The sequence below is a fragment of the Eptesicus fuscus genome, chromosome 22, assembly GCF_027574615.1.
Source record: "Eptesicus fuscus isolate TK198812 chromosome 22, DD_ASM_mEF_20220401, whole genome shotgun sequence".
Taxonomy (NCBI): domain Eukaryota; kingdom Metazoa; phylum Chordata; class Mammalia; order Chiroptera; family Vespertilionidae; genus Eptesicus; species Eptesicus fuscus.
This window is the reverse complement of record NC_072494.1, coordinates 13,168,381-13,183,916: the sequence shown is the minus strand read 5'-3', so window position 1 is coordinate 13,183,916 and position 15,536 is coordinate 13,168,381. Positions and strand designations below refer to the sequence as shown.

General features: G+C 37.5%; 1 protein-coding gene across 1 annotated transcript in view; it reads left to right on the top strand.

Moving 5' to 3' along the window:
• Positions 1 to 15,536, top strand: part of SNX27 (sorting nexin 27) — a 55,203-nt gene that overhangs the window by 28,239 nt on the left and 11,428 nt on the right. Inside the window, exons 3-8 of the mRNA XM_008147279.3 lie at positions 1,297 to 1,489; positions 3,042 to 3,106; positions 4,636 to 4,740; positions 6,307 to 6,385; positions 8,359 to 8,522; positions 13,610 to 13,699. Coding sequence (XP_008145501.1) covers positions 1,297 to 1,489; positions 3,042 to 3,106; positions 4,636 to 4,740; positions 6,307 to 6,385; positions 8,359 to 8,522; positions 13,610 to 13,699 — 696 coding nt within the window. The remainder of the gene's footprint in view (positions 1 to 1,296; positions 1,490 to 3,041; positions 3,107 to 4,635; positions 4,741 to 6,306; positions 6,386 to 8,358; positions 8,523 to 13,609; positions 13,700 to 15,536) is intronic.

Here is a 15,536-nt window from a genome sequence, read left to right as displayed (position 1 = left end):
TATACATTCTCAGTGATTACCTTTTTTTGTTTGTTTGTTTTGTTAATCCTCATCAGAGGATACCTTTTCCATTGATTTTTTTAGAGAGAGTGTGTGGGAGGGAGGGAGAGGAAAAGAAGGGGGGGCGGAGAGAGAGAAACATCCATGTGAAAGAGACATATCAATTGGTTTCCTCCCACATGTGCCCCTGATCAGAACCATGGATATAACCTGTAACCCAGGTATGTGCTCTTGATTGGGAATTGAACCAGCGACGCTTCGGTGCACAGGGCCACACTAATCACTGAGCAGCATTGGTCAGGGCTCAGTGATTAACTCTTGATTACATGAATAATGACCTGTTTTGTATACATTTAAAATTCTGAATGACTTTTGCTAAGCTATAATGTGATTTGGGACTAAAATCCCTATCTCTGCATTATTTTATAAGTTCTAAGAATAAAAAGTAACTTGGATTATTTGATGATTTTTGATTATACATCCCACCACTTTCCTTTATAAAGACACATATTCAAGAATTGCACATACATGCATTCATTTCTTTATCAAATATTTGCTGAGTGCCTGCTATGTGCCAGATGTCCTGTTCTAGAAACTTGGCATGCCTCTGTGAGCAACAGACAGAAATTTCTTTATGAGGATTATAATTATTATTACGAGGGGGTCCTTAGAGTACACTTATTCTTGAATTTCTCGTTAACCCTGTTTTAATGATGGAAGGCAGAAGATCAAAACCAGGTATATCTGACTTCAGGAAATACATTTTTGAAAAAGTCTATTTGATAACAAAAAAGCCATTATTGCTTACATCATCGTTAGCCCTTTTCTTTTTATTTCTTTTTATTGATTTCAGAGAGGGAAGGAGAGAGAGAGAAACATCAATGATAATCATTGATTGGATGCGTCTTATATGCCCCCCACTGGGGATCGAGCCCACAACCTGGGCATATTCCCTTGACCGGAATCGAACCCGGGACCCTTCAGTCCACAGGCCAATGCTCTATCCACTGAGTCAAACCAGCTAGGGCTAGCTCTTTTCTTTGGAAGTTTGGGCCACACACAAATATCAGTGGCATACTTTACTATTAACAAGAACAGCTTGCATGCTTGTTCATTCATAGTGTTTACCACGATCACTTCAAATGACTTCTGACTTTCTAAGTCTTAATTTTACAATCACCTTGAACATATTCTCTGTTAGATGCATACCTCACCAATATCAATCTGAGCCTGACTGTTGATGATTCTGTGATTTAATTTGTATTAAATAGACTTTTTTTTTGTTCTTCTCACCAGGTATACAATGTTTACATGGCAGGGAGGCAGCTGTGTTCTAAACGGTACCGGGAGTTTGCCATCCTACACCAAAACCTGAAGCGAGAGTTTGCCAACTTTACATTTCCCCGACTTCCAGGGAAGTGGCCCTTCTCTTTATCAGAACAACAATTAGATGCCCGACGACGAGGGTTGGAAGAATATCTAGAAAAAGGTAAGCCGACCTGTTAAACTCTACTGTCTTGAGTAGATATAGGGTCTAGGTGTATGTTGCAACTCTTAAACTGCATAGCTAAGTTCCATGAAACACAGCAGTGAAAGGAAGTTAAGTTTCTGACTGTAGGTGTTGGATGATCTGAGCTTTGAAGCCAAGACTGAATGTCCAGTACAGCAATTAAGATTAATAGCCTATTTTATTGACTCAATGAACACATAACAGAAAAAATGCATAATTAGTTTTGATTAGGACCTCTATTTATAGGGTTATATTATTTGCCAGCAAACACACACAAACTGACTCAACAGCATGCTGAATTGATTTGGGAGCTAAGTGGGCAGTGTCACTGGCATATCCTCCTTGAAAACTCCACATTCCTCTGACAGGTGTCCACAGATAGGTTGGCTGAGTTTAGATAACCTGAAGTCCCCTTGTCCTAAGCAGGTTATAGGGAGAAGTATTGAAACTTATTTGTTATCTTAGGACTTCCAAGCAGTACATAAGGAGTTTGTGGATGTAGATCCTGAAGCATTTGCTTATCTAGAAAGTTGGGGGGAAGGACACAGATCTCCCCCTAAAATAGTTCATTTTGTTTCTTCACTACATTATAGAGTTAACATACTTTGCTAGCTGAGCAACTGGCTTTTCTTGAAAATACGAATTTAATAGAATAATGGTCTTACGTGGCATTTCGTAATTCTGTGTCCTTGTGTCCTTGAGTAAAAACTAATTGACCTAGTTGAAATTTTTTTTTAACTTTGGGAGAGAGCTTTATCCCTGAAGAAAAATTACTTTCCTCGTAGATGTAGTGAAACCTCCTCATTTGTTTTTAGCTTTTTATCTGGCAGGGAATGGCCTCTAAACACAGCCCTTGGGAAGTGAGAAATGGTACAATTTTTTAAAATAAAATTAAGTAAAATCATCAGTGTAATTTGCCATCCTCATGAGAGTGTCAGGAAATTAACTTTCTTAGATTTAGACGATTAGCTATCCACCTGCCTGCTTTCCTTTTTCCTTCCCTCCTTTCTTTTTGTTGTTGTTGTTGTTTTGAAGCTCAAATTAGTGAGGTGACAAGATGTGCTCAGCTTAATACTTAATTACCTACTCATTTCCCCCAAAATGGCTTTAAATGTTTATGATTCTCTAGCTAGCCTGTTCCTAGGCAAGTAGATAGCTTTCCTTTTGTATGTCAGTTTTGTGTTTGGTTTATTTCTAACTGACCTTACCCTTGCTCTGTTGTCTGGCTTGTTAATAGTTCACACAAGACTACGAAGTTAGATTTGCTGAACTTTTATTTCCCTTTTTTTGGGTGACTTCCTTTGGCTGTTGAATATTTTTAGCAAGCTACAGTTTTGTATGTTCTATTACTCCTCTATCCTAGTTCATATTGATATGAATGCTTCTTGTGTCTTAAAATATCCTATGTTAGGGATGACATACTACCTCAGCATTGCCTGGTACTAATGATTTGCACTTAAACCTTGATATGTACTTGACTTCATATTCTTGATTTTAGAGCCTCATGGCAGATTCTCTTTGTTTTCTGCAGTGTGCTCAATACGAGTCATTGGTGAGAGTGACATCATGCAGGAATTCCTGTCCGAATCGGACGAGGTAAGTGACTACCCCTACAGTGACTGCTTACCTCTTGGCTCAATGTGGGAGAAACAAATTAAAGATACCGACCATGGAGAATGCCTATATTCCAGTCTTTTCCTATGTGTCCTGCTTATCCTTCAAGACCTAGTGCTAGGTCCACCTTCTCTTGGAAGCTTTCCCTGTTACTGAAGTCATCGATTTTTCATTCCACCAAGAACTTTTGCAGTCAGTACAAATTAACATGTTAGAATCTCTCATTCTCTAATTTTTATATATATGCTCAGACTGTTACTTTATATTTTTAGTGTGAGCCACCTGTAGTAAGAGTTGAATCGTTTTTTAGCTTTATTGAGGTATAATTGACAAATAGGAATTGTATATATTTGAGGTATACACCTTGATGTTTTGATGTATGTGTACATTGTGATGATCACCATAATCAAAGTAATTAACATATTTATCACCTGGTTGCTCCTTTATTTCTTCCCTATGTGGTGAGAGCACTTAAGATGTACAAATTTTAGCAAATTTCAGTGTACAATACAGTATTGTTAACTGCGGTCACCATGCTATACATGAGATTTCCAGAACAAGAGCTAAATCTTGATCATCTTTATATTCTCAGTGTCTTATCACAGTGTCAGGCATATTGTAGGTGCTTCATAAATATTAACTGATAGAAGAATGAATATGTAATACTACAGTATTAAGTAGTGTGTTATCCACTGATTATTTTATATTTTATTTTCCCAATTAGATTTTAAGTTTATTATAGACAAGGGCTTATAACAAAGTAATGTTTAGGATGGTTTTAGGCAATAAATAGTACTTTTTTTTTAATGGTAAATGAAGATGGACTTGTTCTTACATAGTTGTTTCTCTAATAAAAATGACAAGATCAGAAATCTCTTAAGGAATGTGTTAATCATCAAAACCAGTGAGAGTGAATGATTTCTCTGAAATTAAGGAGAATAAGTATTGTTTACTCTTTGCTAGAAGAAAGTTGGGCATCAGCCTTACTCAGATTCCTGAGTTTCATCAGTTTCCTTTCAAAGGTGCCATTATTTCAGGATTCAGAAAGGAATTTATGGTACTTCTTGAGCCAGTCTAACATGCCTAACCATATAAAATCAGAGAATATTGGTTGAAACTACAGCTTTCAGTTGTCTTCTTATTTGTGACTTCTGAATGTTTGAAAATAAGCAAAAAATCTCATCTGTGTTTGACCTAGTCTGTTTCACATGTTTTAAAGTTTATTATAGACAAAGGCTTAGTGTTTGACCTAGTCTGTTTCACATTTCTGTATTAAAATGTGAACATGACTTCAACATATTTCTTTTCTCCCTGTTCATCTTAAAGGTTAACTGCTGCTACACTCTAAAGTCAGCTTAATGGCTTGTAAATGTATTGACTTATAAGGTGTCTTTTCTCCCCTTTTCATTGGAACTCACTTTCTCTCTATCACATGTTGTTTAGCTTGCACGTTACAGGGAGAATGAAGATATACTGGGTCCTACATTCTTTTTCTGTGTCTTTCTCCCCAGAACTACAATGGTGTGTCTGACGTAGAGCTGCGAGTAGCTTTACCAGATGGAACAACAGTTACAGTCAGGGTTAAAAAGAACAGTACTACAGACCAAGTATATCAGGTAAAGTAAACTTGAGCCAGTAGACTTCACATTGCATGTTTCAAAGCTAAGGAAGATAGATTAAATGAGTTAATACAGATAAAGTGATTGGAGTATCTAACATATAAGTTTATTAAATATTAGCTACTGTTGTTAATGTTGTTATGTTAATGTGAAATTACTTTGTCCTCCTTGAAAGAAAGGTATCCCAGGTAGTAGTGGTTCTGATTAGTCCCCTCGCCCCTTTTAGTTGTAAGAAAAGTTTATAACGCACATGAAAACAGAATAGGACAATGAACCTCTACCTGTTCATCACTCACTTAATCGTCATCAAGATTCTTCCACATCTGCACTATATATCCTTCCCCCCCTTTGTTTGAATATTTTAAACCAAATTCCATGTTATTGGACCTGTGTGTATTTTAGTATACATCTCTATAAAATATAGACATTCTTCCTACATAACCACAAAGCCATTATCAAGCCTAAAAAATTAACAGGATTTCCTTGATATTAACTAATAACAAATCGACCATCAAATTTTCTCAATTATCGATTTTTTATAGTTGGTTGATTAAAATCTGAATCTAGATAAGGTCTTTATATCACATTTGATTTTTATGTTTGTTTTAAAATAGAGCAATCTGTCTTCCCTTCTCCAACTTGTTTTCCATGTCATTGTGTAATTTCAGAAATTGGGTCTGTGCCCTGTGGAATGTCCCACTTTCTGAGTTTATCTGTTTGTTTGCTTCTTTTATGTATTCGTGTCATTTAGTATGTCTTGCTCTCGCCTTATATTTTTTATCGATGGAAGTTTTCTCTGGAGGCTTGATTAGATTCAGGTTCAGCTATTTTGATAAGAATACGTCATAATCGATGCTGTATTCTTCATATTGCCTCTCCTTTGTAAAGTTCTCTATTGATCTTTTCTCAAATGAGTGTATCACCGATGATTGCTCCCTTACCTGTGGTTTCATTAAGGGTTGTAAAGTGTTGATTTTCTAATTCTCTCATATCTTCACATTTATTAACTAGACTTATTCTGTAAAGAACTTATTCTTATCAGCTATGGATATTTAGTTATCCTGAAGTACAGTTTTTGATAAGGGAGGAATAAATATTTCTTTCCTTTTATTGCCAATTTTCAGAGTAAAGAAGTGGTGCCTTAGTTGATTCCAATGATGTCCAAGGAGGTTATTTTATTTTTTCAGTATTGTGTGGGTTTTTAGGTACACAGCCTGATTTAATCAATAGCATGTATTATCTTTGTGATATTCAGATTGTTCCATCTTTGACCAGTGGAAGCTCCTTCATGTCTGCTCAAGTCTTTTTTAAATTTAAATATATATTAATTTCAGAGAGGAAGGGAGAGGGAGAGAGATAGAAACATCAACATGAGAGAGAATCATTGATTGGCTGCCTCCTGCACGCCCTACATTGGGGATCAAGCCCACAACCCCAGGCATGTGCTCTGACTGGGAATCGAACTGTGACTTCCTGGCTCATAGGTCAATGCTCAACCACTGAGCCACGCCAGCCTGGCTGATTTAGTTTTCTTGAAACTAATCTCTCCTGTTTATACTTTAGGCTATTGCAGCAAAGGTTGGCATGGACAGTACAACAGTGAATTACTTTGCCTTATTTGAAGTGATCAATCATTCCTTTGGTAAGTGCCTGTGGCTAATATGAAGTTCTGTTTGAGGGTTTTTATTCTAATACTGTCAGGCTGAAACTGTTTGCCTAGAGAAGAGCTTGCAGACCAAGGGGAGATTTTATTTATTAATTCGGACTCCAACAAGCAGACCAGGCAAATCCCATTAAGTCCAAGTCAGAGGATATCTGGTCACTGTTGATCCTTCCCTCTTTTGTAAGTATAAGTTACTTGCACCCAGGGTTGAAGTGGGATACTTTCATGAGGTTCTTTTAAATCAGAGGTTCAAAAGTATTACATTCCAATGAAACAGCCTTACAAAAAGGGGTGGTTCTATTTAGCAACTATTTGTTTTAGTGTGCTTTGTGGTTTTTGTAGATTTTTAAGATTAGTTTTTTGTTTTCAGGAGTTAAAAAGAGATAAATTGCTTAAAAGACATTGCTTTAATGCATATCTTTTAAGTTTCTTTGTAAATAGATATCCTCTTCCTAGGAAATTTTGTTACATCATGACAGGAAGCTTGCCTTATATATTATTTTATAAAAGCTAGGGATGTTGGTCACACTGGTTGCATTGAAACCACAAAGGGGAGGAAGTCTGAGTGCTTGCCCTGAATGACATAGATTTCCTAATTGTTTCCTACAGTGTATGGGTCTTTTTCACACCGAACACACACACACACACACACACAGCTAAGGCCAGAAATGACATAATATTAATTAATCAGATCTTCCTCATCTGAAGTCTGAGTGCTTGCCCTGAATGACATAGATTTCCTAATTGTTTCCTACAGTGTATGGGTCTTTTTCACACCGAACACACACACACACACACACACACACACACACACACACACACACACAGCTAAGGCCAGAAATGACATAATATTAATTAATCAGATCTTCCTCATCTCAGAAAAGGGGGGAGTTGGTAGGCTTGGGTTGGCCTACTGTCCCAGGTCAATGTAGAATAATTTTGATTCTCCCTGAAGTGGCCATGTTCCTATTCTTTATCTTGCCAACTCCCTACAGTCTACCGAGGCAGATAGAAATGTTACAAAGGATTGCTAGGGGCACTCTCCCTCCAGGGAGCACACCATGCCATTCCACTTTCCCCCCTCCCCCTCTCCCCCTCCCAGGCACGTATCCCCTTACCTCTAAAGGACCTATGAGACTTGCAGCCAGGGGAGCAATAGTCCTTGTTTCACTGTCCTAAGTATGTTTTTGCTGCAGTCAATAAATTCTCGCTTGCTTTTTAAAAACAAACAAAGGATTGCCAGGGAACCAGGACACTTGGATTCTAATGTTATTCTTCTTTTCTAAACTTTAGTTAATAAAATAGGAAATATTAAATCTGTCTTTTGCAGTGTTAGAAAGCCAAGTAGCCATCAATCAAAAGAAGAAAACAGCCTTTTCAAAGAAAATCAATATAGAAATTAAAAGTGGTAGAGTTTTATCCGGCTTGTGCATTATTAAAAAGAGGAAGTAACTTTATTCAGAAGACACTTTTCACTGGATGAATGTCTTAGAGTTGGGGGTGGGGTGGGGAGAGCCTTTCAACTCTTAACAATAAAAGCAGCTCATTGAGAATTACCACATGAGAGACGCTGAAAGCATCATAGCTGGGTAAGAGGAGAGGCTTGCTTTAAAGATGTTGAATGGACATCATTGTAACTTACTAGATAATGGATCAGATATTTTAATAGACTTTGTAGTAGATGCTGTCTGCAGAGTCGGCATGTTAACTGAATAGTGTGTCATTCAGGTGATAGAATACAGTCAGTTTGAGCCCGACTGGCCATAGTCATAGTTCCAAGGGATAGATTTGGCTAGACAAGAAGTGCTCCTTGAGGGATCTAAGCCAGGGTCCTGGTTAATGATAATCTGCCATTCTTTATCTGGCTGTTTATATTTTATCTGCAGTTTACACTAGGGAAATTCCTTATATATCTTTTCACTCTAGCTTTCTTTGTTTTGTCTTCTCTTTAGTACGTAAGCTGGCACCTAATGAATTTCCTCATAAACTCTATGTCCAGAATTACACATCAGCTGTGCCAGGCACCTGCCTGACCATTCGAAAGTGGCTTTTTACAACAGAAGAAGAAATCCTCTTAAATGACAATGACCTTGCTGTTACCTACTTCTTTCATCAGGTAGGTGAATTGATCTTCCTAGAAAGGCCTGATTTTTTTTTTATCTGTTTGTATGTAGTGGGTAATTTGCCAATTCATTGTCAATCCTTGGGTAACCTGCTTTGCCTCCTGAATCTTAGTTAAATTTGTAAAATGTGCTATCCCATTTCACAAAATATAAATAAGCTTAAGAAGTGAAGATATGCTGGAGTTTAAAATATATTTAAACAACAGAAAATGAGCATTATGGCTATATACCTTTTAAAATAATTTCTACCAAAATTACACATTCACAGAGTTTAAAGCATCATATTCATAGAATTTAAAGCATCATGTGGTTCTACGTAGGTTATTATGAAAAATATTAGTTGCCCCCACTTATCTTCATCTCCCCACAAAGGCAATCACTTTCACCTCCTTTAGCTTTGTTTTTTTCTTTCATATTTGCATTCATGTCTCTGTTATAACTTGGTTATATTGCTCCTACTTGATTTTTCAAATTCAGACAATACCTCTTCATTTTCCACTAAAAAATGGGACTCTAGCTCCATTTTATTCTCCATTCTTACTAATACCTGTACCTTTTCATCTCTCCTATCTTCCTAATATAGGCATATTATAATATTTATTAAATCAGTATTCAGTGTTTATATTATTACGACTCTACAAATAATGAATTTATAGCAGAGCCCTGTATTGTTGCAATGAGAACATTAGCTAGGAGTCAGAATATCTGGTTCAAGTATAGGCTCTACATAGGGCATAATCTTAGCATAGCTTTGCTAAGATCTGTTTCCTGATCATGTAAGTGGAATCATACAGTATTTATCTTTTTGTGACTGGATTATTTCACTTAGCATAATGTCTTATTCATGTTATAGCAATGGACCGGATTTCCTTCCTTTTTAAGGCAAAATGTTTCATTGTATGTGTATGTCTCATTTTACTTATCTAGTCATCTGTGGATGGACATTGGTTCTTTTCCCCATCACTTGGCTATTATGAATACTACTAGGGGCCCAGTGCACGAATTCGTGCACCTTGAAAGGAACAGTGGGCTGTGAGGCTGCGGTGGGCACAGGGGGCGGGTCTCAGCCCATCCTCTGGGCCCCCGCCTGGCCCCTCCTGCCGCAGCCCTGTTCCCGCGCTGCCGCTCCCACACGCTGACTGCACCAGCCCCGCTCTCACCCGCTGACAGCACGGTGCAATTGGGGCCAGTGCTGTCAGTCTGTGCAAGTGCTGTCAGACTGCTGCCCTGATCGCCCCTCAGGAGCAGGAGGAGGTAGAAAAGCCCTCAGGGGCAATCAGGGCCAGCAGCTGCCGTTCCCACCTGCTGACAGTGCCAAGCGATTGGGGCTGGTGCCGGGGGCTGGCAGTGGGTTCAAGCAGCGGCTCTGGTGCCGGCAACGGGTGTGAGCAGGGCCGGCGCTGGCAGGTGCGGGCGGGACCAGCGCCAGCAGCAGATGCGAGCACCCGGCAGGACCGCGGTGCGTGGGAGCAAAGAATTTTCAGTAACCACCTGAGGCTCGCCCCGATGACAGCAACTGGTGCCCTGCCTTGGTCAGCAGCAGATGCGAGCACCCGGCAGGACCGCGGTGCGTGGGAGCAAAGAATTTTCAGTAACCACCTGAGGCTCGCCCCGATGACAGCAACTGGCCTTGGTCTGGCGCCCCCACTCACCGCCACCATCCCACCACGGCCAACACCCACCATGTTCTGCACACGCCCCCTGGTGGTCAGCACACATCATAGCGACTGGTTGTTCAGTTGTTCCGCCATTTGGTCTATTTGCATATTAGCCTTTTATTATATAGGATTATGAGCATGGGTGTGTAAATAATCTTTTTAAAATCCTGCTTTTAATATGACCAGATTGAGATTACTGGATTATATGGTAATTCTATTTATAATTTTTGAGGAACTGCCATACTGTTTTCCATAGCAGCTATGTACACTGTTTTACATTCCCAACACGGCACAAGGATTCAAATGATTTTTTGCTTAACTAGGTAAACATTTGTGCCATTTAGAAAGTAATATTAACTTTTTCCTCTTAGTTTTAATTATTTTTTATATCATATTTTGACGGTGGGTATTTCATCAGTTCCAAGATGCCATCAATTGTAAGATGCGCTGTTATTTTATGTGCTGCTAAGAAAGAGAAAAGAGCTACCAATTAAACTGACATATCATTGATTGTAAGTTACATCCCAATTTTAGAGATGATAAATTATGAAAAAATGAGCATCTTAGAGTTGATGAGATAATAGTGATGGTAATGAGCCTTTTCCTTAAAAAAATTAGTAATATTGAAATTCATGGTAGAATGTATTTAAATTCTGGCTAAATCTAGCAGGTTGTACACACATTTAAGCTACTCCTTCCTGAAGGCTTGCTAAAATAATAGTAATGGCATTTTAAAGGTGTAAACCTGCAAGGACAAAAAACAGGAAAGGAGATAGTAGCAGATGAGAACTGTCAGCGTTTTTACAAAATGAATGTTTGCATGAATTGAGAGGAGTTGGTGTCTGGTTATTGTGGAAGAAGAATTGGTGAGTCACATGGGTAGTCAAGCAATATAATCTTTTTTTCCCCCATCACTTATTTATCCCCTCTACGTCCTCAAGCAGTATAATCTTGATTAGAAGTGAAAGAGGAGACGAGAGAACATTTTTACTGCTCCTTATGAAAATAGTTGGCTGGGAGGAGGGAGGTAAAAGGGGAGAAAATGGGAGACTTCTGTAATATTATCAACAATAAAAAAATATATATATATTTTTTTATTTTTTTTTAAAGAAAAAATAGTTCACTTAGAGTTGTTGGAGTAGATGTTCACTGACCCACTTCTATCCTAGGGCAGTGGTCGGCAAACTCATTAGTCAACTAGAGCCAAATATCAACAGTACAACGACTGAAATTTCTTTTGAGAGCCCAATTTTTTAAACTTAAACTTCTTCTAGCGCCACTTCTTCACAATAGACTCGCCCAGGCCGTGGTATTTTGTGGAAGAGCCACACTCAAGGGGCCAAAGAGCCGCATGTGGCTTGCAAGCTGCAGTTTGCCGACTACGGGTGCTAGGGTAATGTTCAAATATTTAAGTGCTATTCCAAGTCAGATACAGTTCTAGGTATTGGGGATACGAATAATAATAAAAGCAGTATTTTCATTTGGTCATCAGAAAAGCCTTTTCTCTTAGCTAAATCACACTTTGTTACATGGGAAATGAAATAGATAGACCAGTATTTGTTTACCGTTTACTTCTCTCCCAGCTTTCCTGTAGTAATTGGTTTAATTTGGCCTGGAGCAGTCATGGCTTTTGGTGGTTAAATAAAACACACACAAGTGGCCAGGTTCTTCAGGACATTGTGTGGCCATCCTTACTGAGCATCCTGATCTCTCTGACTAGATTCTCTGTGCCTAAGTGAGCCCTCATTTGAATGGCTAGGATTGGGGAGGGATGGGCATAATCTTTCCATTAGGCAGGATGTTAATATCCACATGTGGGTCTTAGAACTTAACAGCTAAATGATGGTAATAACAGTGATAATAGTAACTATCTACACTTTATGAAACTCTTAACATTTGTTATCTCATTTTGTTGTCTACCTATGAGATAAGTATTATTCCTTGTGTTAAAGACTGAGAGGGTTTTAGTGACTTACTCAAGTGACATACCTAGAAGTTGAACTATTCTTTTGACTTCAATAATGAACTCACCCTGTTATACAAGTTTTTTTCCCCTTAAAGGACTATGGGAATGATTTCTACCGTAAGGAAGTTGGCAGTCTTCTGATAAGAGTTCAAGTGGGTGCCAGCATAGAGTTGTCCTTGCAGTAACTCACTGAGGTTAGATTTTGAATGCCCTGGACAAATGATTCTATTTATTCTTTTTTCTCCCAATGATCAGTTTTTCCTCATATTAGATTTAAAAATTTTGTCCTAACTGGTTTGGCTCAGTGGATAGAGCATCGGCCTGCGGACTGAAGGGTCCCAGGTTCGATTCCGGTCAAGGGCATGTACCTTGGTTGCGGGCACATCCCCAGTGGGGAGTGTGCAGGAGGCAGCTGATCGATGTTTCTCTCTCATCAGTGTTTCTAGCTCTCTATCCCTCTCCCTTCCTCTCTGTAAAAAATAATAATAATAATAAAAATAAAAAATATATTTAAAAAATTTTTATTGAGGTGGAATGAGGTTTGGAAGGGGATGCATATTTCATTTAGCTGAACCAGGAGTTGTTTAGAATAAGTATCTTCATGCTTGTGTCGGGTCCTATTGGGGATTTTTTTGGTTCATGGTCTCAGATTTATCACTTTCTCTTCCACTTGCTGCTCCCCTAGTTTAAAGTCTTGTTTCATTTCGTGCTTAAAGTATGACAACATCGTCTGTCTCTCATTTTATTCTCTCCTTAGCTTAATTCGTTTGACACTCATATACAAATCAATCTTTCTTTAAAAATGTTTTTTAATTGCTTATTTTAGCTCCCTACTGTCCTTAAGTCTAAATTCTTGTGCCTGCTTTTTAGGGTCCTTCCTAATCTGTTAACCTATCCCTCCAGCGCATTATCTTTCATTGTCCCTTAACCATATGCCCTTTATTCAAATTAGGCAAACTGTCTCCTGAATGTATTTAACCTCAAACCCAGTCCTGTTTCCTGACTATAGCTAGTAGATTCTTCTATTCAATGTGGGCCCAACCAAGACTTCCTTGATAACTACAGTTAGCAATAAGCTCTCATGTTCTGACTGCATGTATCTTATTATCTATGCCACACATTTTTGTTACTTCATTGTTACCTTTAATACAGTATTATATGCTATCTTTTAATGTTCTCTAATTGTTCCACATATATAAATTAACCAGAGTTTAAATCTCTTAACATGAGATACCAGATTTCTCATGTGCCTAGAACAATCCTTGAATACATACCAGACACTCCGTACATGCTGCTTATTCCAATAAATACATGCAGGTGGCAGAGTACACCAGTGATGCGATGGTCTATATGCCTAAAAGTTATTCTGAAAATAAATCTGTCTCTGTTTCTATTAAGAATGTACTTGATAGTGATTTTTACATTTCTTTCTTTCCTGCCTTTGTTTTGGTGACAGGCTGTCGATGATGTGAAAAAAGGCTACATCAAAGCAGAGGAAAAGTCCTACCAATTACAGAAGCTATATGAACAAAGGAAAATGGTCATGGTAGGTTTATGTCCCCATAATCTCTTTAGAAAATAACTCCTCTTATCTCTTAAACCTGTTGTTCCAATCTTTTTTGAAAGATGTTGCAACCTGGTCAGTGGCTTAACTCGTTTTTAAAAAGGAGGGGGATATAGGCCTTGACATAAAGTCCATTGTGTTCCTCCATTTAGCACATAAAGAGCTTATTTTGTTATATGTAAATATGTAACTTTATTATAAATAGTAACCAAATGGAATTCTTTTTGATAGAAAAAATCTGAAATAAAGATGTGCAAAACATTTAATATGATATAGATAAGATTCCGTAAGAATTGATACTAGGTTTTTTACATTAGAAATTATTTTCATTGTGATTTAGCGGTGGCAAAATCATTTGTTTTTATAACTTCAATCTCTGCAGTTGCTTAAACATTTATGCACAGTAGTGCTTTTGGTTAGTATCATATGCTAGAGCTGTACTGGTCAATTCGATGGCTACCATCTTCATGTGGCTATTTAAATTTAACTATTTAAATTAAATAAAATTTAAAATTCAGTTCCTCAGATGCATTAGCCACACTTCAAGTGTGCAGTAGCACATGTGGTTAGTAGCTACTGTATTAGACAGCTCAGATATAGAACATTTTTCTTATCACAGGAAGTTCTGTTCAGAGGGCTGCCTAGAATACTCCTTAAATGTTTTAAAAATAGTTTTTAATTTGTATCTGCCATATATACAAGGATGGAAATTGTCAAAAATAAAATTTGTAATGAACACTTAAAACTTCCACTCATAGAATTTTAAATTTTTTTTCTTGGCAAATTCACATATAGTTGAAATTTTTCCAATTATAATTTTTCATGATTTCACACAAGGCAGTAATTGCATTGGTTATGATTCTTATAAATCACTCGAATTTCTTTGTACCTTCTGTGCACTTTTTATGAAGGAATCTTCATCTACCTAAATTAATTGGGTTGGAATAAAAATATACAAATTAGCCATGAGGCTTAGCCCATTCTCTTATGTCTAGGTGGAATAGTTATTTTCTCACTTATATGATGAAAAGTAAATTGCCAAAGATCAAGAAACTATCTACAGATGTTCTACATCATATCAATAGACTAAAATAGGCAACAAAAAGTATTTTAAATAGAATCAAGTCTATTTGTAGAATTTTGTTTAAGGGAATTTTAATATGTGGGAGACAGGATTTTTTTTTTTTTTTTTTTTTTTTAAGAATTTTAGTGAGTTTATTTGAGCCAAATTGTCGACCTATGCCGGGAAGCAGAACCTCAACGAATTGAGATAATGCTCCCAGGAGACAGGATTTTGAAACTCAACTTCCTGTTCTTTAAAATAATGGCATTGTCTTTTACATATCAATGCATGATTCTGACCAATACATCTGCATCTTTTTGGTGAAAAGGGCCATCTACTAAAGGACCATCAACCTCTGCAGTAGTTCTTTGCCTTTTCCAAAGCCAGTGGAATTAAAGTAACTTCCTAAGGGCCTTTGGTAATACCAGTATTGGTATTTGGTAATACATATTGTTTTTTTGCACATGGAGTACTACTGCAAACACACTATCATCCATTTATGCATTTTACCAGAAATACTTGTTGAGCACTGAATGTGTGCCAGGCACAGTATGAGGTGCTAGATAAGTAGTCTTGGATTGTTCTGTTGCAAAATATAGAAAATCTGAGTTTAACAAGTATAGAAATCTATTATGAATCACCAGTTAAGAACTCAAGTGCAGTTGGACCACTGATGTGTTTTCCATGGGTCATTGGAATCGAGTATAAAATATGCTTAAACATTTATGGAATTCTATTTTCTTGAAAACCAAGTAC